This window comes from Miniopterus natalensis, chromosome 13 (genome assembly GCF_054644295.1).
Source record: "Miniopterus natalensis isolate mMinNat1 chromosome 13, mMinNat1.hap1, whole genome shotgun sequence".
NCBI classification, from domain to species: Eukaryota; Metazoa; Chordata; class Mammalia; order Chiroptera; family Miniopteridae; genus Miniopterus; species Miniopterus natalensis.
Window position 1 is genome coordinate 48419680 of NC_142093.1, and position 27105 is coordinate 48446784.

Sequence of the window (27105 nt, forward strand, 5' to 3'; positions counted from 1 at the left end):
GGCATATGTGGTTTATTGTTTTAGCCAGTTAAAACTACATTTGCAAATGGAAGTAGACTGTTTGGAAGATCAGCTGTTAGAAATTAAAAACCTAGTGTTTTTCTGCTTTCACTTTACTGAAGCAGCGGTTGCACTGCAGTCAGTTTTATGGCTCCGTTCTTTTTCAGGCCCCCCGCAGCCTGGTCACTGAAACTCAGGAATTTGTGTCTCTCTCTTTTTTTAATAGTATAAAAATGTGGGGGCTGAGAAGTAACTGTAGCGGCTGCTAGAATACGTTACCTGCCGTTCGTTAGGGCCAAGGGAACCCTCGGGAGGCGGCTCCTCGCCGGGTGGTCGCGGTGCGCCCCTGGGCCCTGCCGTCTCCTGCCCACAGGCGCGTGGTGACCTCCATGGAAGCGCGTCCGGTCGCCGCCGGGGTACCGGGGACTCCGGGCGCTCCTGGGAGGGATGGGGGTCGGGGCCCCCCGCCGCACACGCCTCTCCCCGCGCACATTCGCCCGGGGCGGGAAGAAGGGTTGGTGGGGTTGGCCCGCCTGCTGCGGGGCCGCCCCGCACCGCCTCCGGCGGACGCCTGCCTCTCGTGCCGCCGCCCGCCGCTGTGAGCCGGCCGCCCCGCCCCGAGATGTGGCACAGCGTCGGCCTGATCCTGCTGGTGTTCGTGGCCGCACTGCTGATCGTTCTGCTGCTGATAGTGTGCGGTTGGTATTTTGTATGGCTTTTTTTTTTATCGAAATTCAAGTTTCTGCGGGAACTAGTGGGAGACCCAGGATCCCAGGAGGGAGATCGTGCGCCTCCAGGGCCTGAAATAGAAGAGGACCTCTCATCGGTGCCGCACAGGATCGGATCTGCGCGCCAGAGGAGGGCGCCCGCCTACGAAGGCCGCCCACCCCAACCGTCGTCCTCTGTTAGTGAATGATGAAGGGCAGTGGGAGCCTGTTTCTTACAGACTTGGCTTTGCAATTGCTAAAATATCGAAGAACATTCGTACTTGGATTTCAAGTTCCATTTTAAAAAATTTACATGTAAAACATATGAAAATAAAGGGCTTTTACCCCCCCCCCAAAAAAAAAAAGGTATTAAAACGCTAGTGCTCTAGTGTTTGGATATGCTCATCCAGTGGTTCCCAGAGTGTGAGTCAGGGCCAGCGGTGTCAGCATCACCTGGGAACTTGCTGGAAAGACGGATTCTTGGGCTCTGCCCTTGACCTACTGGATCCGCACTTCTGGGAGTGAAGCCCATCAGGCTGTGTTTTAAGGAGCTCCTACCAGGTCCCAGTTGTGACCGAAGGCTATGTGTGATGTGGTCACTGCTGTTGACAGACGCGCACTAGGATTGCACGACCACCCTTCATGGCGTGATGCTGACTAAGTGGAAGGGAGCCGCTGCCCTGGCCTCGTTCTTTAACGCTGTGGTGTTCGGAGGTGGAAGACAAGCGTGCCTCATTTACTCAGCACACACTGATCACAAGGGTCCTTGGGCCAGAGAGGAGTCCGGTCCCTGTGACACTCCCATTTTATTAGAAGGAACTTCGGTAGCAGGAGTATATGGCGTGTGGGCCAAACCGAGCCAGCTGCCTGTTTGTTGTGTGTTAGTGAGTTTTAATCCTCACCTGAGGATGTGTTTTTTATTGATTTTAGAGCGGGGGACAGAGAGAAGCATCGATTGGTTGTCTCCCTTATGGGCCCGGACTGGGAGTCGAACCCCACTACCCTTTGGTGTACAGGATGTTGCTTCAGCCTACTGAGCCACCTGCTCAGCGCTACCTGTTTTTGTAAATAAAGTTTTATTACAGCACAGCCACATCTGCTCATTTACATATTGTCTAAGCTGCTTTTGTGCTACAGTGGCAGAGTTGAGCAGTTGTGACAGAGAAAGCTGAAAATATTTATTGTTTGGCTCTTTATAGGAAAAGTTTGTGAACCCTGGGAATAGACCATAGAGGAATAAATATGCAGTAGAGTGTTAGGAGGTGACAGTGTTATGAAAAACTGTACAGCAAATGAAGGGACTAGAGGGGGGGGCCTACTTCAGATACAGTGGTCAGGGAGGGCCTTTCTGAAGATGGGACATTAAAAGAGAAGGATATTTAAAGGAGGAAGGAAGGATACATCTGAATGTACAGCAGGTGCAGGGGCCCTGAAGCTTGGAATGTCTGGAAATAGCAGCAAAGCCAGGAGGAAAGTGACTGAGGGGGTAGGAACTGAGGCTGGCATAGCGGGGGCCAGATCCTGCATCCCCTTGTAGGCGCAGTGAGCGCTGGGTTTAGGTGTGAGTGCTCTGAGATAATTTTGGAAACCATTCTTCTATAGAGCGATCTTTTTGGCTAAACAAATACCTTGTAGCATATTTCAGCATCTCTAAGAACATTTTTTCACCAACTTTCCTGTACATTCACCACTCTTTTAAGCTTTGTCCCCCTCAGCCCCCATGTACTGTCTGTGTATTCTATTTAGCTGAATTTTCTCAGAGGGCGTGCAGTTTGGTGGAGAGCAGATATCTCCCTGGTTTGAATGTAAAACCTTGCAGCCTAGAAATTTGGATCTTCTACATTAGCAGCTTTCACACTTTAAAAAAGTATATCCTAACACATGATAAAAAAATGTATTTGATATTATGAGTCAATAGTTACATACATATGTAATAAAATAGTTTTACAAAACAAGACTCATCTTTACTGTGAGAGATGTATTCCATTTTCTGTTCTGTTTCATGAAAAGCAATAATACCAGTGACCTTCTGAATTCACCTCTCATTCTCCTCAGGGGTCATGCCTGGCTGTTGGAAAGACACTGGCCTAAGCTGTCTAACCCAAAGCTTTGTGTCCAAGGTATTGTCATAGAGACTGCGAGGAAAGCAGAAAACTCAAATACTCTTTCCTCCTGGAGGAGAAACGGGAAGGTCTAAGCATGTAAAATAAACTAGCCGTAGTACAACTGGAGCAGTAAGTGTCCAACTGCTACAAGCGCCATAGTGTTGGCAAGTGTAATAGAATGTGTTTGGGGTGTCAGAGAAGGTATTCCCAGAGAGGTAACATTTAAACTCAAGACTTGAAGAACTTCTGTATTTTTATAACAAGAGTTGGGGACAGGTGTCTACCAAGTGGGAGAAGAGTTAGGAGGTAAGGTGCAAAGCTAAGGAAACATGAGGTGTGTTGGGGAGAGGCAGATGAGATGACACCGAGGACCAGAGTTTCTGGAACAGAAGACTCCTGTATATGAGTGGTGTGAGCGAGGTATTAGAAACATTGATTTACCTAAGATTCTGAGGGGAAAGTGGAACAGGGGCCCTTTTTTCTGACTCCTAGTTTAGGGCTAGAAGACTGTTTTTTCTCCTGTAAAAGAAGGATACTAAGCCTGCTTTGCTTTTGTGTGCAGTGAGGTGCCAGCACTTGTAAAAATGTTTTCTAAGTTAAGGAAAGCGCTGCATAAATGTTAGGTGCTGGTATTATTTATTTATTTATTTAAATATATCTTTATTGATTTCAGAGAGAGGAAGAGAGAGTGAGAGAGAGAAAGAGAGAAACATCAATGATGAGAGATGCATTGATTGGCTGCCTCCTGCACGCCCCTGACTGGGAATCGAGTCCACAACCCAGGCTTGTGCCCTGACCAGGAATCGAACCTCTATCTCCTGGATCCTAGGTCAGTGCTCAACCGCTGAGCCACACCCGGCCGGAAAGGTGATGGTATTTTATAAAATACATTTTGAGAGGGAGAGAAAGGGAGACAGGGAGAGAGAGAAATATCAATGTGAGAGAGATTGATAGTCTTTCGTACTCACTCCTGGGGACTGAACCTGCAATCCCGGGCATGTGCCCTGACTGGGAATCAAACCAGCAACCTTTTGGTTCACGGGGTGACGTTCAGTCAATTGAGCCACACCAGCCAGGGCAAGGTGATGGTATTTTTAACATGGGAGATAAGATTAGAAAGGAGGATTGGCGCAAGTTAGACAGTGAAGGATTTTGATTGCCGCACTACAGTCAATCAGTCGTTTCCTTTTTCCATGCCAATTATGGGATAGAAAAGAGGGTAGTGCACCTCAAGTTTTAAGCACAGAAAGGTCATGATGAAAAATGGTATGTTTTAGGAAGATTAGTGCTGTAGTGGTAGTGCGTGCAGGAGAGTTTGCTGCCTGTGGCAGGGAGACCAGTTAGGGGCTTTTTGGTGAAGTACACTTGAAGTTAAAAGGACCTGAATTAGTCCATGGCAGTAGGAACAAATAAAAAGATGACTTGAAATAAGGTCTCAATCCAAGAGAGCAGGAACTAAAGTATAATTTCAGGACAAACTAGCCAGAGAAGAAATGGGAAAACACAATTTTCGGCTTTTACCATTTTGAATTTAAGGTGATGGTAGGCCGTTAGGTAGAAATCAGGAGTTGCATGATGCTCTACTGGGGCTCAGGGGAGAGATCTTGGCTAGAGATAAGAATTTTATAGCTCCCTACATTGAAGCCTGGGATTGGCTAGATTTCTAAGGAAGGATACATCCAGAGGAGGGAAGATCATCAGATTGCTAAGAGAAGAACCGTGATTGTGATGTGACACCGAAGCCACAAAGGCCCTAACAACACTTGTCATGCAGGTATTGACTGACTCCTTTAGATGCAGGCTGCTTTGAGTAGGGATGGAAGATAGGGTAGATGAAGAGGTGGGAAGGGGAGAAACCAGTATTAACCAGGTGTCTGCTATATTAATAGTACTGTTTATTGAGTGCTCACTATCTGACAGGCATGGTGTTCAGCATTTCACATGTGCCAACTCATTTAATTCTTTCAGCAGTCCTTTGAGATACATACTAGTATCCCAGTTTTATAGGTGAGGAAGTTGATGCACTGAGAAGTTAAGTACCTTGTCCAAGGTCACACAGTCTGTGATACAGCTGGGATTCAGACCCAGGCCATACTCGGTACCAGGCCCTTTATAAACTAGTTTCTACAGCAGGGACCTCAATTAAAAGGCTTAGTAAAATTTCCAAACAACCCACCAAGGTAACATGGGATAACCCATTTTACAAATTAAGGAGTTGAGTCTCAGAGATTAGGTTCTTTATCCTAGGTCTCAGAGATACTAAGTGGTAAAACCAGGATTTGAATCAGTCTGTCAGCCCATATTCATTTATATTTCATGCAGAGGTCAACAAACTTTTGTGCAGAGCTAGATAGCAGCTATGGCTTTGTGGGCCATATGGTCTCTGTTGCAACTCCTCCATTCTGCTGTTGTGGCGTGAAAACTGCTATAAGACTAAACATACATAGGTGAGCATGGATGGCTATGATCCAATAAATCTTTGTTTATGGACACTGAAATTTGAATTACATGTAATGTTCAGACCTCACCAAATATTACTCTTTAAAATTTCCTTTTCTAAACATTTAAAAATGAAAACAGTATTCTTAGCTAGCAGGCAGTACAAAAACAGGCGGTGGGCTATGGTTTGCTGACCCCTGCTTTAATCTGTTCACTTAATAAGTATATTTATATTGAATACCTTCTCTATGTAGAGACATTGTGTTGGAGACTGGAGACAGAAAAACAAAGGGGGTTCCAACCCTCTAAGATGAGACAGGTGATTCTAATACAATAAAGTAAGAACTATATTAATACTTAAAAGGTATAGTGAAAGAATAGATATGGCAAGCTTCTCAGTTTCATGGGTGAATTCATGAAGACATCCCAAAAGAAGTCATGCATTTGAGCTGGGAGTTAATAGGTTGCCAGGTAGGTAGTGTGGGGCAGAGTATCCCATGGAGAGACATGAACAGAAAGAGTGTCCTTTGAAGGGAGGTTGTGGGAAATTCGGCATTACCGGAGCAGAAAGGGGCTAATGCCAGGAGAAAAACCTTGTCAAGATGGTACAGTAATGGGGAGTGAGTTTTTAGGAAATTTTAAGGAATCTGATTTTATGTTCTAGAAAGAGATGCTCTGGAGAATGGATTTACAGGGAGGAGGGGGACAGGTAAGTGACCACAAAAGATAATTGCTGTAGTGGGTATAAGATCAGGCATAGGGATTGAGGAAGAATGAAAGGTCTAGGAAAACTTGGCATTTGGGCTTGATTGGCTGGTCAGTGCCATTCATCAAGATGTTTATCTAGGGAGCAGAGAAAAGAGAAGTGACTTCCCATTTTTAGCATTTGGGTTTGAGGTACCTGTGGGTCCAGGTAGAGATGTGCAGTGGCAGTTGAATATGCGGATCTGGAATTCAGGAGGAAGAGGTTCTGGGCTAAGATGAATCTATGGTAGTAGAGTTGATTGCTCAGTGATGGTGAGAACATATGGGTTATGAAGAGGAGACTGATCTTTAAGCCCTTAAGATTAGAAGATCAGCAGACTGACTGCATGAGGATAGTCTGGAGAGTAGGAGAGAACCAGGAGAGAGTATGGGCGTTGAAACTGAGGAAGGTGATTTGCTAGAAGGAGGATATGGTCAGTTTTGCTGCAGAAATGTCAAGAAGGTGTGGAATGGAGTGTTCATGGGCTGGGGCTGTTGGAGTCAGGAAGGTGGAACTTAATGAGCTCTTTCAAAGGAGTGGGCTAGACCCCAGATTGCAGTTTGTTAAATCCAGTAAGAACATGAGAGGTTGGAAACACTACTTAAAGATTTAGCTGGGAAGGGAAGGAGATATCCACAGCTAAGGTATCTCAGCCAGTTAGTTGGTGTAGGGTTTGGCAGATACTTGAGGCTGGGAAAATTGATTCATTCAACAAACACTGTGCTGGACACTGTTGTTAAAACGGGGGATAGAGTAATGAAAAAGAGTAAGAGGAAGTTCTTATTGGAGAGCTCACATTTTAATGGGAGGGGGCACAGAAAAGAAGCATAACATGATGTTGGCCAGTGATAAAATTCTGAAGGAAATAAAGCAGGGCATAAGGATTGAATATGATAGAAGGTGAGTGAGTGGCCTATTTTTAAGGGGATGGTCAGGAAGACCTTGCAGAGAAGGTGACTCCTCTCAGGCCAAGACTTCAAGTATAAAAGGCCTGAGGTGAGAATAAAGTAGGTTGTTTGAGGAATGGAGTGGTTGGAGCAAAGAGAAGTAGAGAAGATGAGGTAGGGAAAGACTGGGTCCAGATTAAATGAGTCATTTTAATTTAATTCTTTGAATGTAGAGCTAACAGAACTTGATGGTATAGTGTAGGTGAAAGCAAATAGGTGAGGAGAGGACCACTTACTGAAATGGGGAAGGCAGGAGGATGGGCGGGGCATTTTTGGGGATGGAGGTCAAGAGTCCTGTTTCAGACGTAAGAGGTTAGGGATGTCTGTTAGATGTTCAAGTGGAGAGGTACAAGCCATTTGGATGAATAAACTTGATTGGGTATTATTAAGGATCTAGACTTGATGTGATTATGGTGATTGTGCTTGAGTTCCTCAAACATTTTAGTAGGTAAATGTCTGTTTGGGGGGCATATGAACCTTGTCTTTATAATCAAAATAGCAGAAAAGAGAAGCGTGTAGAGGTAGAAAGCCCAGCGTGTCTCCTGTGCCAGTGCTGCAGGGATGCAGGTACAGGCCAGGGGAGCTCACTGTGGGAATTAGGCTGTTTTGGGAGCTGGATAATGAATCATTTCACTTTAGTTCTTTTCTCTCCAATAAAATTCAAGAAGACAGAATAATAGACCTTTTAGTCTAAAAAGAAATCAGCTTTCTTCCTTTTTTCCCAAATAAAATTGTGGTCTAGAAGGGCTGCTAAGTCATACTACGTGAGGTCAGTGTCAGGACTAGAATTCAGATCCCATGACTTTTACTCCTGCCTATTTTCTACTGTGTGTGTCACTGGGATAAAGTGAACCAAAACTGCAGGCTCAGAAAGCTTATTAGTTTATAAGATACTTCAAGGCCAGACTTCTGCAGCTGATAAGATTTTTCTGTTTACTCATGTTTTTTCTGAGATTCTGAGTAGTAAATTTGGGAATGGGACTTTGGAGCCAGACTCTCTGGGTTCAAACCCCAGCTTGGTCACTTACTAACTGTAACCTCTGGTAAATTGTTTCTCTCTGTGTGTATCATTTCATGAAATAGGCATAATGCTTAGTAACCTCAGGGTGGTTGTATTTGATGGTTATTATATATAAAATGTTTAGAATAGCGCCTGGCATATAGTTTGGGTGATTTTTATTATTCTCATCTTGGATATAGAAAACAGCTGTTTACCATACTTCTAAAATCTTTGCATGTAATTTGTGTGCTAACAGTTACAAGGTATATTTCCTTATATAAGATATGGTCCTTGCCCTTAAGGAATTTGCATTCTGTCAAGGAAGGAAATATAAAAATATAGGAGAACTAAAGGGATCAATCCAACAGGAGAAAATAACCCTTATAAACATTTATGCACCCAATACAGGAGCACCTAAATATATAAAAAATTTCTTGGGGGACTTTAAAGGGGAGATTGACAGGAACACAATCATAGTGGGGGACTTTAACATCCCACTGTCAGCATTGGACAGATCATCAAGACAAAAAATCAACAGGGAAACTCAGACCTTAAATGAATCACTAGACCTAATGGATTTTAATTGACATTTACAGAACATTTCACCCCAAAGCAGCAGAAAACACATTCTTCTCAAGTGCACATGGAACATTCTCAAAAATAGACCACATGTTAGGGCATAAGGCAAGTCTCTACAAATATAAGAAGACTGAAATCATATCAAGGACCTTCTCGGATCACAATGCCATGAAACTAGAAATCAACCACTATAAAAAAACTCAAAAGTATTCAAACACATGGAGGCTAAATAGCATGTTATTAAACAATGAGTGGGTTACCAAGGAGATCAAGGAAAAAATCAAACACATCATGGAAAGTAACGAAAATGAACAGACAACAACCCAAAACCTATGGGACATGGCAAAAGCAGTCCTGAGAGGAAAATTCATAGCATTACAGGCCTATCTCAAGAAACAAGAAAAAGATCTAATGAACCATCTAACACAACAACTAAAAGAACTAGAACGAGAACAGCAAGAAAAGCCCCGATGAAGTAGAAGGAAGGAAATAATAAAAATCAGAGCAGAGACTAAAAAAACAATACAAAAAATCAATGAAACGAAGAGCTGGTTCTTTGAAAAGGTTAATAAGATTGGTGCACCTTTAGCCAGACTCCGTACGAAACAAAGAGAGAGGACGCAGATAAATACAATCTGAAACGAAAGAGGCAATGTAACAGATGACCCAACAGAAATACAAAGGATTGTAAGAAAATGTTATGAGCAACTATATGCCAACAAATTGGGCAACATGGGGGAAATGGACAAATTCCTAGAAGCATACAACCTTCCAAAGCTGAATCAAGAAGAGGCAGAAAACCTGAATAGGCCGATAAAAACTAGTAAAATTGAAGCAGTAATCAAAAAACTCCCAGCAAACAAAAGTCCTGGACCAGATGGATTTACAGGCGAGTTTTACCAAACATTCAAAGAAGAATTAACACCTATTCAAACTATTCCAGAAAACTCAAAGGAGGGAAAACTCCCAAACTTTTTATGAGGCCAGCATCATCCTAATCCCAAAACCAGATAAAAATACTACAAAGAAAGAAAATTACAGGCCAATATCCCTGATGAACATAGATGCTAAAATCCTCACTAAAATACTAGCTAACCAGATATAGCAATACATTAAAAAGATCATACATCATGACCAAGTGGATTTATTCTGGGGATGCAAGGCTGGTACAATATCCGCAAATCAATAAATGTGATACATCACATAAGCAAAATGAAGGACAAAAATCATATGATCATATCAATAGACGCAGAAAAAGCATTCGACAAAATCCAGCACCCATTTCTGATAAAAACTCTCAGCAAAGTGGGAATAGAGGGATCATACCTCAACATAATAAAGGCCATATATGACAGACCTACAGCCACCATCATACTCAGTGGGCAAAAACTAAAACCATTTCCATTAAAAACCGGAACAAGACAGGAATGTCCACTTTCACCTCTCTTATTCAACATAGTACTGGAAGTCCTCGCCATAGCCATCAGACAGGAAGAAAACATAAAAGGTATCCAAATTGGAAAGGAGGAAGTAAAACTGTCATTATTTGCAGATGACATGATATTGTACATAGAAAACCCTAAAGACTCCACCAAAGTACTACTAGATTTGATAAACGAATTTGGCAGGGTAGCTGGATACAAAATCAACATCTGGAAATCAATGGCATTCTTATACACCAACAATGAACTTTCAGAGAGAGAAACTAAAAAAGCAGTACCATTTACCATTGCAACTAAAAAAATAAGATACCTAGAAATAAACTTAACCAAGGATGTAAAAGACCTATACTTGGAAAACTATGTGACACTGAAAAAAGAAGTAGAGGAAGATTTAAACAAGTGGAAGAATATACCGTGCTCATGGATTGGAAGAATTAATATTAAAATGTTCATACTACCCAAAGCAATTTATAAATTTAATGCAATTCCTATTAAAATGCCAACAGCATATTTCAGAGACCTAGAACAAACATTTCGAAAATTTATATGGAACCAAAAAAGACTCCAAATAGCTGCAGCCATCTTGAGAAAAAAGAACAGAGTGTGAGGGATCACATTACTGGACTTCAAACTGTATTACAAAGCGACTGTAATCAAAACGGCCTGGTATTGGTACAACAACAGGCTTATAGATCAATGGAACAGAACAGAGACCCCAGAAATACACCCCCATCATTATGGTCAGTTAATATTTGACAAAGGAGGCAAGAGTATCCAGTGGAGTAAAGACAGTCTCTTCAACAAGTGGTGCTGGGAAAACTGGACAGATACATGCAAAAGAATGAAACTAGACCACCAACTTTCACCATACACAAAAATAAACTCAAAATGGATAAAAGACTTAAATGTAAGTCACGAAACCATAAAAATCCTGGAAGAAAACATAGGCAGTAAAGTCACAGACATCCCACGTAGTGGACTTTTCACTGATACATCTCCTAGGGCAAGAGAAACAAAAGAAAAAATAAACATATGAGACTATATCAAACTAAAAATCTTCTGCACAGCAAAAAACAGCCTCAAAATACAAGGGAACCCCGCGGTCTGGGAAAACGTATTTGCCAAGGATGTATCTGATAAGGGGCTAATTTCCAAAGTGTACAAAGAACTCATATTACTCAGCAAGAGGAAGACAAACAACCCAATTAAGAAATGGGCAAAGGACTTGAATAGACACTTCTCCAAAGAGGACATACGGATGGCCAAGAGACACATGAGAAAATGCTCAACGTCGCTGACCATCAGAGAGATGCAAAATAAAACCACAATGAGGTATCACCTCACACCTACCAGAATGGCTGCCATCAACAAATCAACAAACAACACGTGCTGGCGAGGGTGTGGAGAAAGGGGAACCCTAGTACACTGCTGGTGGGAATGCAGACTGGGGCAGCCACTATGGAAAACAGTATGGAGGGTCCTCAAAAAATTAAAAATGGAGCTGCCGTTTCACCCAGTGATTCCACTCCTAGGAATGTATCCTAAGAATGCTGAAACACTAATCAGAAAGATATATGCACCCCGATGTTCATAGCAGCACAGTTTACAATAGCCAAGATCTGGAAACAGCCCAAGTGCCCATCAGTAGACGAGTGGATAAAAAAGCTGTGGGACATTTACACCATGGAATACTACGCAGCTGTAAAGAAGAAGAATCTCGTACCCTTTGGGACAGTATGGATGGAACTGGAGAATATTATGCTAAGTGAAATAAGCCAGGCAGCGAAAGACAAATATCACATGATCTCGCTTATACATGGAATCTAAAGAACTTAATAAACTGATGAACAGAATAGATTCAGTGACACAGAAGCATAGACGAGACTCACGAATGTCATTGGGATGGAGGAGGGCGGGTGGGTGGAGTGGGGAGAGAGTAACCAAAGAATTTATATGCATATATGTACAACCCAAGGACACGGACAATGGTGGGGAGAGGGACTGGGGAGGGGGAAGGGACAGGGTGGAACGGGTCATTGGGGAGAAAAAGGGACATTTGTAATATTTTAAACAAAAATAAAATTAAAAAAAGAAAAACAGGAGATACCAAAACCAAGCATACCAAATTTAACTTTTTTGATTGGGCTCCTAAATTGGTATATCAAAGTGTATCTTTCCTTCATTAAGGTATATCAGACAAAGAGTATTAATGTCCTTTGGACAGGATAAATGTATAGGTTGATGATATAAGAGAAACTCATCATTGATGGAGTAGCTCAGAGAGTGTTGATACACAGGTTAGTGGTAACCTAGGCCTAAGGAGAGATTCTGTATCTCTTTATTTCTGATCTAAGATTTTCTTTTAAACATCAACCGAGATTAACACAGTTATTAATATTTTCCCCGCTCTATTACCCATTTGGGATTTACTATATTACATTGAGAGGCCCATGTCTGGTTGTCTCAGTGGGTTCAAATGTCAGCCTGTTCCTCCATTGGCGGTCACTGATGTAAGCTGCCTAGATCTGTTGTTTCATAGTGGTTGCAAGATGTTGATTTTCCAACTGTTATAATTTTTCCTATGTTTATTCATTGGAATTTTTTTGTAAAGAACTTATTCACATATTTTAAAGAAATCACTAAATACTCTTTTTAAAAATATATACATCTTTATTGATTTCACAGAGAGGAACGGGGAGGGAGGGAGAGAGAAACATCAATGATGAGAGAGTCATCCTACACACCCCCAACTGGGGATCGAGCCTGCAACCCGGGCATGTGCCCCAACCAGGAATCGAACCTCGATCTCCTGGATCCTGGGTCAATGCTCAGCTGCTGAGCCATGCCCAGCCGGGCTATTATACTCTTAACATAAAGGAAAAGGAAACATAAAAATGAAATAATGTACAATAAAATAATGTCTTTAGATGTAAATGTTCAGGCATAATTACATTGGAAGAAATAATGAAGAAGATATTTGTACCTTTATACAGAATCACTGTGCGTGTGGCAGCTTCAAATGCAAATCCGTAACAGACATGATGTGTTGGCAGTTCAGATACCTGGCAGTTCAGATACCTTAAACATTGTTGCCATCGGTGCTGTTTCCTTTTGAACAACTCATGGTGTCAGGTTCTAAACAGTTTTCCCAGACAGTTGTATTACTGGTGATTTCAGTGTGTGTTAAAATCATGCAAAAGTACTTAGTACCTCTATGTAAAATTGAGTTAGCGTCTATGTTCAAATAATTACAAACAGGTTTTTCTGTTGGGACACTTGGAAGTCATGGAAAAGGTGGGACAGTTCTTCATTGTGTGATATTGTCAATCACACTGCAGATTTCTAGAATCCCTGGCATTGACCTTCCAAAGGCCAAGGTGACAACCATTGTGACAACTAAATTTTCAAAATGCCCTCTCAGAAGTAATGTCACCTTTTTTAGGAACTACGAGTCAAGTTCATATATAAAGACAGGAAATCAAATAGTCACTCTAAGTAAACATTTGAAAATAATTAACATTTCTCTTTTTGCTAATATTACTTTATATACCTAGAAAACCTAAGAGACTCTAAAAATTGCTTAAATTCATGAGATAATTTAGTAAATGTCTAGATACATAACCTAGAGTTGAGATTTACTGGGTCGTAAGTGTGTGGCTTCATTTTTCTGTAAAATTTTTTGTTACGCTCACTTTCTCCCCTCATAGAATTGCATGTGTGTTGACTGTCCCTGGTCTTAACCTTCTTTTATATTGTAGGACTTTCCTTCCCAATCACATTTGCTTTGTATATGGTGTCTTGGCTTCTCCAAAAGATTTTTGTTTTATTATAGACATATCTCTGCCTTTCCTTTATGCCTTCTGGATTTCATCATGCCTTAAAAGGCCACTTTTTGGCCTTAAGTGCCATGCTCATAGCTTCTGGTTTGTTTGCTTTTAATAAGGACAGAAAAGATAAAAAAGAAATGGAGGGAATGACTTGAAGGCAGCATACATGTGGGAAGTGGGGAGGATGAAAGCATCTGCTTTAGAAGAGAGCACGGGTGTGGGGAATAGATCACAGTAAGACTGAGAGCCCAGGAGAGGAGGCACCTTAGTGAAGTAAAAAGGGACTGTGAGGGACCTTGTAGGAGAGTTGTTGGCCACTGGTATATTCAGTTCTTGGGGGAGCACTTTAACAGTGGCTTACAAACTTTTTTGACCTTGACTTAAAGCAAGAAATACATTTTATAGCACCCAGAAACACGCACATAATGGAAACAAAAGTTTCATGAAGCAATATCCTAACTATTTGCAGTCTACTCTGATCAAATTTTCAATTCCGTTCAGTTCTCAAGAAATGCTGATTAAGACTCACTAAATTATGGATTCTCAACCCTGTCAGATCCAGTGCCTCATTTATCTTTGTAACAAATATTTTACCACTTTGTTGGTTATCCTGAAGTAAAGTTAGTGCATAAGTCATCAACTACCTTTGATGTTACAGTGAAGTAACTGAGCCCCTACCTACTTACAGTAAGTACTCTAGGAAAATGGCCCCTTCTCTTTCCATTCACTTTGTTCATTCAACAGATATTCCTTGAATTCTTACTTTGTCCCAGGCACTCCTTACACCCCCCCTCTGCCTTCATTTTATGTGTTAGTCAGAAATCAGCTCTAATCATGGCTGAGTATAACAGTAGATTGAGTAATATAGAAGCTTTTCTATTTCCAGATAAGAGGTTCTGAAAGGCTGTTCCTAAGCTCGCTCATAAGCAAGTCCATTGTTACTAAGACAGGTTTCTGTTTCCAGGTCAGAGATGCATTTCTACAAAATAAGAGTGTAGTCCAGTTTCTTACAACCAGGCAAACCAATCATTGTTCTAAAATGCACCAACTTCCTTTACACTGAAAACTTTTAGAGATTAAACTTCCCTCTTTGACAAAATGTATAAGGAACTCCTTAAATGTAATGTCCAACCCTGCCTTTTTATCTACTTTGTTGGTCAGGTTTAAACTGGTTTTGAATCATCCATAGCCAGGGAAAAAGTTCTGTCATGCTTTTCAACTACCTCATGACTTTGTTGCAAAGATTAATAAAGTAATATATGTAAATTGTCTGGCACACAATGAATAATGATGAAAGTTGCTACTAATACAGCTAAAGTATTAGCTCTATGTAGCAAAGATTTTCATTGATTGCTGTATCCCCAGAAAACAGTTTTGTTCACTGCTGTATCCTGGCACATAGTAGGTACAGATATAGTAAGTAGTGAAAGGATAGATGGATGCTCCTTGTTGTTACATATCACAGAACCACCTGAAAACAATACCATAAAAGTGAAAAAGCTGAGTCTCCGTACAGAAAAAGTTGTTTTAAATTGCCAGGTAGATGTATAAGAGTTTCAAGCAAGCCTATCTATTAAGTGTAAAGAGCGCCCACATCCACAAAACTTGCTTACCAAGTGTCTCCATGCTTTACCCTCTCTGATGTTCCTCTCAGCCACCAGTTCTCTTTCTTCTGGATCTTGTCCTCCCCCAACTATTGTATGCCCTTTCTCTTTTTTTTTGCTTTTTAATTCTCACCCGAGGATATTTTTTCCATTGCTTTTCAGAGAGAGAGAGAAACGTCAATGTGTGAGAGACACATCGATTGGTTGCCCTCCGTATGTGCCCCAACTGGGGCGCAGGCTTAGGCCTGCAACTGAGGTTTATGGTCTTGATCAGAATCGAACCCAAGACCCTTCAGTACACGGGCCAACACTCTAACCAGTGAGCCAAACCAGGTAGGCCTGTATACCCTTTTTCTCGTTTCTCTTTCTCTGCCCCTGAATTTCTTTGACTATAGGTCTTTTCTTGAATAGTATGTTTGTATGAGTCTCTCTACCCAATTTGATTTTCTCTCGTCTTGAGTCTCTCCCTTAACCACATGGCATAGATTTTTAAAAATAAACATGTATAGTTACATGTATATTTAATACGTGTGTGTATTCCTAATTCTAAAAATAATTAAGCCCTGGCTGGTGTTGCTCAGTGATTAGAGCATTGGCCTGTGCACCAGAGGGTCACGGGTGTGATTCCCAGTCAAGGGCATGTACCTGGGCTTCGGATCCTATCCCTGCCCCCTGTCAGGGCACATTCTGGAGGCAGCCAGTCGACATCAATGTCTCTCTCTCTCTCCCCTTTCTCCCTCTCCCCCTTCCTTTCCCCTCTCTCTAAAATCAATAGAAAAAATATCCTCACTCCTTGGGTGAGGATAAAAAAAAGAAACAAAAATAATAATAATTAAGTAGGATCTTAAAAGAAAAAGCTCCTTGAGTTACTTTACCTTTGCAAGGCATGATTGCGTTCCTGTGATTCTTTCACAGACTTGGGGCAGCGGGGCAGGGGGAGTGGAGCTTCCTACTGCTGTTGATCTAGGCTCCTGTCTTGTGAAACATCATAACATTTGCCTTAGATTTCTCTCTCCAGCAGTTTTGCTTCCAGAAATATCCTCTGACCACCCTTTATAGTGGAACCTCGGTTCTTGAACTTAATTTGTTCTGGAAGGCTGTTCAAGAGGGATTTGTTCAAAAACTGAATCAATTTTCCTATTAGAAATAATGTAAATTGAATCAATCTGTTTCAGACCCCTAAATGCTTCCGTTTTAACCTTTCTTATATGCAGTACATGTCTAATGTAGTGTTTAATCTGTAAACAAACACTTATTAAATTTATTGAACCACCCCCACTAGCCTTAAACAAATCACTTTCAGCACTCGTTCCAGAGGTCTAGCATCTTCACTTTTTCACATATCACTGCCTCCAAAATGCTGTCGACTAGCTGCTTTTCATTTACCCAGATCAACAACAGTTTTCCCAAATCTTCAGTTGCCTGAGATCCTTGTTCTGTGAGCACTTCCACACCCCCAGCAGCATCAGCACTCTTATGGCCTCTTTATATTTTAAAATTGTGCCAATCACCCATTTTACCAGCAACAAAAAGCAAAAAAACACAAAAATATTCATAGCACAGTATCTTGAGATGTTAACAACTCGAGGTTTAGGGGTAAACTGACTTATATTCTTTCCTTTGTTTGTGGCCTGAAAGGCTTTTTGTCATGATGTTGTATCAGCGTGAAAAGGTTGTCAGGTTGAGAAGAACTGAGGTTCTGTTAAAAAACAGATAGTTTTTCCCTGAACTTGGTCAAGAACCGAATTGTTCAAGATGGGAGACATTCGAGAACCGAACTTTGACTGTATTTCTGGTTACTTGTGCTTTTCACTGAGTTGTAATATACAATAGTTCCTTTTTTAAATTGCTTCTCTGTTCATCTAAGTTCCTTTTCAAAGGCTGCATGATTTTTCAGCCACTAAATGCAAAGAGCCTCTTTTTGGGAGTTGGCCTTTATCATTGTAATGTTATTTTAGTGGCATAATTCTCTGTGCAGCTCTCGATATTAAAATTATTGTATAGCATGTGGCATAATATACACACACACTCTTAAAATATATATATTTTTATTGAAATTCGGAGAGAGAGGAAGGGAGTGTGGAGGAGAGAGGGGCATCAATTGGCTGTCTGCTGCACACTACCTGTGGAAGATCGAGCCTGCAACTTTGGGCTTGTGCCCTGACCGGGAATCGAACCAGCAACCTTTTGGTGCATGGGAAGATGTCCAACCAACTGAGCCACACCTGCCAGGGCAACACACACACACTTTTTTTAAATCACAGTAATTAGAAATGCATAGACCCTGAAGAGATGATACTTAAATATTTCACAAAACAGGGCCTTCTCCCCAAATTACATGGCATCTAGAAGTCAAAATAAGTTTTGAATACCGTATAATCCCAGGCCATCAAATTCCAGGTGGGGTTGACTTCCTGTTGTGTTCTTTTTTACTGTTTCTTGACAGCTTGCTCTTTATTGGCCTTCCCTTCCCACCACTCTCTATTCTGTACCTAAAAATTCATTCAAATCAGAAGAAAACGCTACCGTAACCTTTGGGGTTTTCCTCTTTTCAAAACTATAAGTAAGTAAACTTTTGTTTCATTTTTAAAAAGTAACAAAGAAAAATCACTTTACATATTATTTCAGTGACTTTTTAAACACCTGTTCCCACTAGGAGGCATTCTTTTATTTATTTTAGTTCATAGCATTTATGTATTTATTTTTCAGAACTGTTAAATACAAAGGTAAATGTTGAGAATATGAATGTGTTCAGATACACCTTTTACAGGTAGGAGTTGTCAGATATACATCATTCTTTTCACTTAAGTTTCACTTGGGCCATTGTGAAAATTGAGGTTAAACTATATTTCCTCGCATTTTGTTTATACTGTTAGGCGAACTTGACCAGATGGGGAATCACAAATATCCCATCATACCTTAATTTTTTAATTTTTTAATAATGTTTTTATTGATTTCAGAGAGAGGAAGGGAGAGGGAGAGAGAGATAGAAACATTAATAAGAGTCATCGATCGGCTGCCTCTTGCATGGCCCCAACTGGGGACCAAGCCCCAAACCTGGGCATGTGCCCTGACGGGAAGTCAGACAGTGACCTCCTGGTTCATGGGTCAGCACTCAACCACTGAGCCACGCTGGCTGGGCCCCACCGTAACTTTATGATGCAGCTTGTGCTAGTTACCATTTTACAAACCAGTGACTGAATTTATGGCACAAGATGGTTAAAGCTGGATTATTGAAAGACGAGTTGCATGTTTTATTATTTATTTAATTCAGCTTTTGCAGTTGTCAGTATCTTAATGATATCTCATCAGAAACAGCTCCATTCTTTCTATCAAGGAACTGATCATTTTTCGTATGCCACATACATGTCCTGTTTAAGATTTTCCTGAGCCTCCTGGTACCAGATAGAACCACTGTTGTTAACCAAGGGACTGTGCAGCAAAAAGATAATTTATTTTTTCTAATAGGAACTGTAGATTACTTAGGGAGGAATTTTTGTTAGCCTATCTTCTAAAATGAATTCTGAATGATATACTTAGAATGGACCCTGTTTTGAGTGGGAAATCTGGTCCTTTTCAAAGCTAAATGAGATTTAGCAATTTTAAGTGGGGATGAGGGAAATGGGTTCCTGTTGAGAAACTGGCAAAGCCTATGCATGCTTCTGTGCTTTTTTTAAAAAAAAAAAAAGACTGGAGCTTTTATTTAAACAGATTATAGGTATGAAAGGGCAGAGCTATTAACAATAGAAAACTATGTTACAAAACATTATTACTTCCCTGATTTCTTACTTATAATAGACAAATCACACAAATCACCTATAGCATACTTGCCACCATAGATTATTATAAGGTGACCCTTACACTGTAAGAAACCCTGCTGAGAACTTACTAATCTAACGTGTAATGGTATGACTGAAATACATATTTGTGTTTGGAATAATGACCTTGGATCATAAAAATTGTTAAATGTCTTTCGGTGTTTAAGAAGTTAGAAAATATACATTTTAGAAACAATTCCATCAAAAATCGTTAATTAAAAAAACAACATGATTTTTAGTTGGGTTGTAGGTGAAGTCTGATACCACCCCCACCCTCACCCCGTTGGAGAGCAAGGGACAAACACCATCAGCATCTTCCTGCTGAAATGATGCAGAGTTTGGCAGCATCCCCACCCACAGTCCCCTGAAGCATCGTTCATTTATACTTGGTAGGCGTTCCCACCACAAAAAGAAAAGTCAGGCCTACAGAGTATGTCAGATGGGACACACCAAAGAGTTTGTGTTCAAAGCTGAATTTACCTTTCTGGCACCTTTTTAGCACAGTTCATACTATATTTGGTTGGTAAACTTATTGTACCCAGTTACTTACATTAAATTTTTATTTGTGAGTCTAAGTAGATATCTCTTTTTAATATTTTCAGTGCTATGCTTAAAGTGTCTTGCTTGGAAGCTATTTTGAGTAAGCAGATTTTGAAGCATCCCATCTTCTTGCTGGAATACCTTTTCAGCGAAGCTTTCTTTGCCCAGAGTATATCCTTCTCTCCTTTATTTTTCCTCCATAGCACTTTTCTTCTAAGTTGCTTTATAACTTAATTTTTGTGCCAGTTTTGTGCTCATTAAAATATTAGCTTCATGGGGGCATAACTGTTTTGTTCATTGCTGTATCCCCACCCCCTAGAACACAGTAGGTACTCAATTATATATTTTTTTAATTTGCTGAAAAACAGGCTTGATGCCATCATTTGGCTCTCAATGTGACTTGATAGGCTCCCAGTACCACTTTGGAAGTCTCAACAATCTTGAAGGTTATTTTGAGGACTGATTTAAGAAGTTATGTAATCTGTTATTGACATCAAATTGTATATGATCTTACTACATCTGAATGAAGTAATGTTAGCACCTTAAAATTTAGACTTTCATCTTTTTTTCTTTAATTTGATTCTCAAAGCAAGCTTGATAGATGAAGAAATTGAATAGAGGACAGTAAGTGATTTGCTAGTGATACGTAATAATAGGAGTGTGTGTGTGTGTGTGTGTGTGTGTGTGTTAAATAAAAATGTATTCATTCAATAAGCATTGATAATCTGCAACCTGCCAATGCTATGCTAACTTGAACTGACAGCCCAGGCGTTGTTATAAACAATCCAGCTTTGGATTTGTTTTGTTTTGTTTTTGATTAGAGGGGGAAGAGTTTTTAAAGCTGAGTGGATATATGAGAACATTTAACAAATGAATGCACAGGAAAAGGAGAATGTTTCTACAGATCCCCCCTCCCCTATCTGTAAAAGCACTTCCCTGTCAGGGTCCTGAGGCTTCCATGCCCTCCCTCACTGACCAAAATGTTATCCTTGTCTTCCTCCTCTACTTTTATTTCATGTCCATTTCTAAACTAGATGATTTTGAACTTCCTATTTTATGTATTCTTTGAGACTCACTCACCTGAGATTGTCTGGCATCCTCGCCTATGGCCATGGTTCTTTTTTTATTTTTTTCATTCTATAACGTACTAGAACAACCCAAAGGCCTGTTAAACACCTTTTTATTTTCCGTTGCAAAGATTGCCGTGAAAGCTCTTCTGCATTCTTCTGATGCACATGGACAAAATATCCCCCAGGGAATATATTTAAGAGTGAAATTGCAAGGTCAGAGAGATTGCACATGTTCAACTTCACTAGCATTTGAACAGAGTTTTCAAAGTGGTTATACTGATACATGCTCCCCTCCAGCAGGATAGAAGTGTTTTTGTTGCTCCTATCTCCATTAGCAATTGGTAAAGTGATAGCTCAGATAGTTTTATTAGCATTTCTTTGATGACTTATGAGATTGAGCATCTTTTCATATATTTATTGATTGTGTTTGTTTTTTGTATTCCCCATTGAACTCTTTGCCCATTTTTCTCTTGGATGTTGGTCGTTTTCTTATTGCTATTTAAGAGTTCTTCATGCATTCAGAATACCAAACCTTTGTCACATATGTGCACATATCACCAGTTTCTGGGCTGTGTCTTTTCCATCACTCTAGGGTATTAGAAGGTGAAGAAAAATCTTAATACTAATGTGGTTTCACTGTGCATGTGTGTGATTTAAGAGACTGTTTCCTACACTGAGCTCATAAAAATATTTCTTTATATTGTCTTCCAGATAATTTTTTGTTTTCCTTTGCATTTGTCTTTAAACCATCTGGAATTGATTTTTTGTGTGGGATGCTATAGAAGAGATCCAATTTTACTATCCCCACATAGGAATAATCACCTGTCCTAGCACCATTTATTGTCTGTTCCCTCTTCTCTCCACTGGTCTCCAGTGACCTTGCTGTCATATAACAGATTTCAGCATGTGTGCTTCTGTTTCTGAGCTTTCTATCCTGTTCCATAGGTCAGTTTGTCTCCATGCTGGTACCATTCTATCTTAATTACAGTAGATTTGTAATAGCTCTTGATACATTAAGCAGATCCCTCCATCTTGTTTTTCCAAAGGAGTATCTTGGTTATTCTTCGGCCTTTGCAACTTACACAAAAATTTAAATCAGCTTACCATGTGCCACAAAAATTTATTTTGTGATTTTGATTAGAATTCCCTTGAATCCTCAGATCAGTTTGAGGAGAATTGACATTTTATTAGTTGAAGTTTCTAGTTTGTGAACCTGGTAGTTTTATTTTAAAGTCCTCTCGTGTCTTTGAATATATTTTTTTTACTAATCTGCTTTCATAAAGTTTTTAACTCTTCCCCATACAGTAAAAAATTTTGTTAGATTTATTCATAGGTACTTACTTAAAATACTGTTACAGGTGGCATAATATTTATTGTGATAAAATATGTACATAACAAAATCTATGATTTTAACCCTTTTTGCATGTACAATTTAGTGGCATTAAGTACATTCACATTGTTATGCAATCTTTACCACTATCCATCTGTAGAATTTTTCCATCATCCCAAACTGAAACTGTACCGATTAAACAATACTCCCTTCCAACCAGCCCCTGGTAATCACTATTCTACTTTTTTAATTTGAATTTGACTAATATAACTGCCTCATGTAAGTGGAATCATAAATGGTGTGTTTTTAACAATACTTTTTTTATTTTTAGTGAAGAACTATAATCAGTGTTTTATTAAATTGGTTTTTATATTTAACAACCTTGCTTAAAATACTTATTCTAATAATTTAGCTATATTTGGGTTTTCTATATAAATAAGTATATATGAATAAAAAAGGCTATTCCTATAATAAATCTGCTCATTGACTTTTAAATTTTAATGTTATTTTTGAATATATGTTGTTTGACTCATTTTCCAATCTGTTGGTTACCTCTTCTTATCAGGCTTCTTCTATTTCTTTTAACCTATTAAGTATCTTTGATATCCAGTTCTGATATAAACTCTTTGGCAGTCTGACTCTGCTACTTATTTTTAGTAGTGCTTTGTATTTTGTTGTATAAACTAAATTCTTGACCCAAGAACCATTTGGGAATCATTTGGCAGTTTGAATTTGAGCTCTCCACTTATAAGATGGCTGGGCTGGTTTATGGTCATGACTTTTCAGGATTTGTTGTTGCTTTGTGCTGAGGGGAAGGGGGGATTTCACTAGGGCAAGTTTTATAATCCTCTGGGGAGAATTTCTAGCTCACTCATACACTGAGGGTGTACGTTAAGTTTTCACTTAATGTCATTGATAGATTCTTGGAAACTGTGGCAAACAAGTTTTATCATAGGCTAAGTGATAAAAACAACAGTTAAGCTCCTAAGATACAAATAAGTGGAAACATACACCATGTTCACAGGTAGGAAGAATTAACATCGTTAAAATGTCCATACTACCCAAAGCAATCTATAGATTCAATACAATTCTTATTAAGATACCAATGACATATTTCACAGAACTAGAGCAAATATTCCAAAAATTTATATGGAACCACGAAAGACCCCAAATAGCCACAGCAATCTTGAGAAAGAAGAACAAAGTTGGAGGAATCATGCTACCTGATATCAAACTATACTACAGGCTATAGTAATCAAAACAGCATGGTACTGGTAGCTCAAAGAACTTAGTGAGAATTATAAGAAACTTTGTGGGAACGACAACCGCATGTAAAAGGACATAGAAAGAATGAATAAAAACCAGTTGGATATGAAGAAAACCATATATGACATCAAGAATACACTGGAAGGAATTAAAAGGTTGGATGAAGCAGAGGATTGAATCAGTGATTTGTAAGACAATGTAGAAAGACACCCTATCAGAGCAGCAAAAAGAAAAAAAGAGTTTAAAAGAATGAAGGTAGTTTAAGGGAACTTTGGGACACATGAAACAACATATGCATCTTAGGGGTGCCAGAAGAAGAAAGTGAGCAAGGTATAAAGAACCTGTTTGATAACTATGAGGAATCTAATGAACAAAATAAACTGACGAACAAAATAGAATCACAGTCATGGATACATGGAACAGACTCTCAGAGGTTGGAGGGGTGGGTATGAGCTGGATAAAAGGAAGGTGAAGAGAGTAGCCAAAGAACATATATACAGAGCCCATGGACACAGGCAACAGAGTGTGAAGGCCAGGGAGACGGGGAGGGGGCTAGGTGGAGGGGGGCAATGGGGAGGGATGTGGGGGACATCTGTAATGGTGTCAACAATAAAAAACAACAACAGACATACAGATCAATGGAACAGAATAGAGTCCAGAAATAAACCCATACCTCTATAGGCAATTAATATTTGACAAAGGATGCAAAAACATACAATGGGGTAAAGGTAGTTTATTCAATAAATGGTGTTGGAAAATGGTGTTTGAAGATAGATACCTTCAAAAGAATGAAACTAGACCACCTTTTTTTTTTTTTTTTTTTAATATGTCTTTATTGACTTCAGAGAGGGGAAGGGAGAGGGGGAGAGAGAGATAAAAACATCAATGATGAGAGAGTCATTGATCTACTGTCTCCTGCACGCCCCCCACTGGGGATCGAGCCTGAAATCCGGGCAAGTGCCCTGACCGGGAATCAAACCACGATCTCCTGGATCATAGGTCGATGTTCAGCCACTGAGCTACGCCCTGCCAGGCTAGAGCACCTTACACCATACACAAGAATAAACTCAAAATGAATTAAAGACTTACATATTACACTTGAAACCATAAAAATCCTAGAAGAAGACGTAGGCAGTAAAATCTCAGCCATTTCTTGTAGCAGTATTTTTTCTGATATATCACCCCAGGCAAGAGAAACAAAAGAAAAAATAAAAACAAATAGGAATACATCAAACTAAAAAGTTTTCGCACAGCAAAGGAAACCATCAACAAAATGAAAAGACAAATGTCTCACCAAATGGGAGAACATATTTGCCAGTGATATATCTGATAAGGGGTTAATTTCCAAAATTTATAAAGAACTTGTAAAACTCAACACCAAGAAAACAATCCAATTTAAAAATGGGCAGAGTACCTGAATAGACACTTTTCCAAAGAGGACATAAGATATGAAAGAGGCCAATTCATAAGAAAAGATACTCAACATCACTAGTCACGAGAGAAATGTAAATTAAAACCACCTCATGCCTGTCAGAATAGCTGTTACCAGTCAACAAACAAGTGTTGGTGAGGATGTGGAGGAGGGAACCCTCGTGCACTGTTGGTGGGAGTGCAGATTGGTGCCGCCACTGTGGAAAGCAGTGTGGAGTTACCTCAAGAAATAAAAAATCACTTCTGAAAATATATCCGAAGAATCCCAAAACAGTAATTCACCCCTGTGTTCACTGCAGCATTATTTACAATAGCCAGGATTTGGAAGCAGCCCCAGTTTGTCTGTCAGTGGATGAGTAGATTAAAAACTAGCACATTTACACAATGGAATACTACTCAGTGTCAGAAAGGATGATTTTTTACCCTTTGAGACAGCATGGATGGACCTGGAGAGCATTATGCTAAGTGAAATAAGCCGGTCAGAGAAAGACATGTACCATATGGTTTCATTTACATCTGGAATCTAATGAACAAAATAAACTAACAAAATAGAAACACTCATGGATAGAGAACATACTGAGAACTGTCAGAGGGGAGAGGTGTTGCGAGGCTGGATTAAAAATATTGAAGGAATTAAGCACAAAAATATAAAACTAATAGACAACAGTATGGTGATTACCAGAGGGAAAGGGGGTGGGGGGAGTAGAAGAGGGTATAGGGGAGATGTGGTGAACACAATACAATATATAGATGACATATTATAGAATTATATACCTGAATCCTACATAACTTTATTAACCAATGTCACCCCAATAAATTCAATGTAAAAGTAGATAACTTTTGCATGGCAGCCCCCCAAAAAGTGTTAACCTCGTAAGGTATATATCTGGTTAAAAAACATCACCAAACTTCTAAATAAAGACCCACAATACTTCTAATACTAAACATTGAAATAAATGTGAGCTGTACATACCTTAAGAAAGATGAATAAAAATAAGTAAGATCATCTTTTCCAACCCACTGATTCCAGTTCAGGTTGGTCAGTGGCTGGAGTCTCTCCCAGCACCTCAGGGTGCAAGGTGGGACCCACTTCCATCACAGGGCCACTCATATCCATGCTCACTTAGACTAGGACTGTAGACACACCAGTTTACCTCCCATGCACGTCTTTGGGATGTGGTTGGAAACCAGAGTCCTTAGAGAAAAGCCACATGGACATGGGGACAATGTGTCAGCTCCACACAGACAGTGGTGACCCTGACCCGGAATCCTCTTTGTTTTCTCATCAGCATTGTAATGAAATGGCATTATTGAAGGACCTGCTGTATTAGGGTCTCTGCTTCATGAGAAATTGCCTGTTAGACATTCCACCTTTAGCAGACTGTGGGCTTTGCTTCCTATTTTTTTCCTACAATGCTTTGAAAATCTAAGCTTGTATTTTTTTTTAGTGATTCCAGTTAACTTTTCCTCTTTCACTTGGTTTTTACCCTCTTGCTAGCTCATCAAGGCATAACTTTTTAAATTAAGGTAACATTGGTTTATAACATTACATAAGTTTTTGGTGTGCAACATTATAATTTGATACATGTATACATTATAGCATTCTCACCACCAAAAGTCTAGTTTCCATCTGTCACCTTACATTTGACCCCCTTTACCCATTTCACACCCACACCCACACCCCCAACCTCCTTCCTCACTGGTAGCCACCCGTCTGTTGTATCTGTGAGTCTGGTTTTTTAACATTTTATCAGGGCATTTTAAGTTCTTTTCATTAAGTGTAAATCAGACATGGTAACAAATTCACCATATTGTTGGATATTCCTATATCATTTTACTATGTCATTTGTAGTTGTTTTGGAAAGGAAATACGGGGTTAAATGAGCACCTTAAAAATTTATAAATGCGAAATGGAGAGTAGCCTTTTACAGTTGCTAATTAATGATTTTTTTTTTTTTATAGGTGTCAGCTGTGATGCATGTTTAAAAGGAAATTTTCGAGGTCGCAGATATAAGTGTTTAATTTGCTACGATTACGATCTTTGTGCGTCTTGTTATGAAAGTGGTGCAACAACAACAAGGCATACAACTGACCACCCAATGCAGTGCATATTAACAAGGGTAGATTTTGGTACGTATTTAATACTATTTTAGTGGATTATCATTTAGAATTTTATATGCATATGTGTGAAGAAGTAAAGGCAAAATGTTCCCAATAGCATACATGAAGCTCCAAATTTATTTTTAAAAAAAACG

At 39.7% G+C, this 27105-nt stretch overlaps 1 protein-coding gene and 1 pseudogene across 2 annotated transcripts in view; both read left to right on the forward strand.

The window, feature by feature from the left end:
• Positions 1-27105, forward strand: part of KCMF1 (potassium channel modulatory factor 1) — a 65684-nt gene that overhangs the window by 10439 nt on the left and 28140 nt on the right. The window contains exon 2 of one of the 2 annotated variants that reach the window (XM_087823665.1): positions 26813-26980. In XM_087823665.1, the coding sequence (XP_087679791.1) occupies positions 26813-26980 (168 nt within the window). Of the gene's footprint in view, positions 1-25658; positions 26981-27105 lie in introns of those variants that run through there. The other variant, XM_087823664.1, reaches the window with a different exon arrangement.
• LOC107544362 (small integral membrane protein 13 pseudogene) lies at positions 623-2136 on the forward strand (annotated as a pseudogene).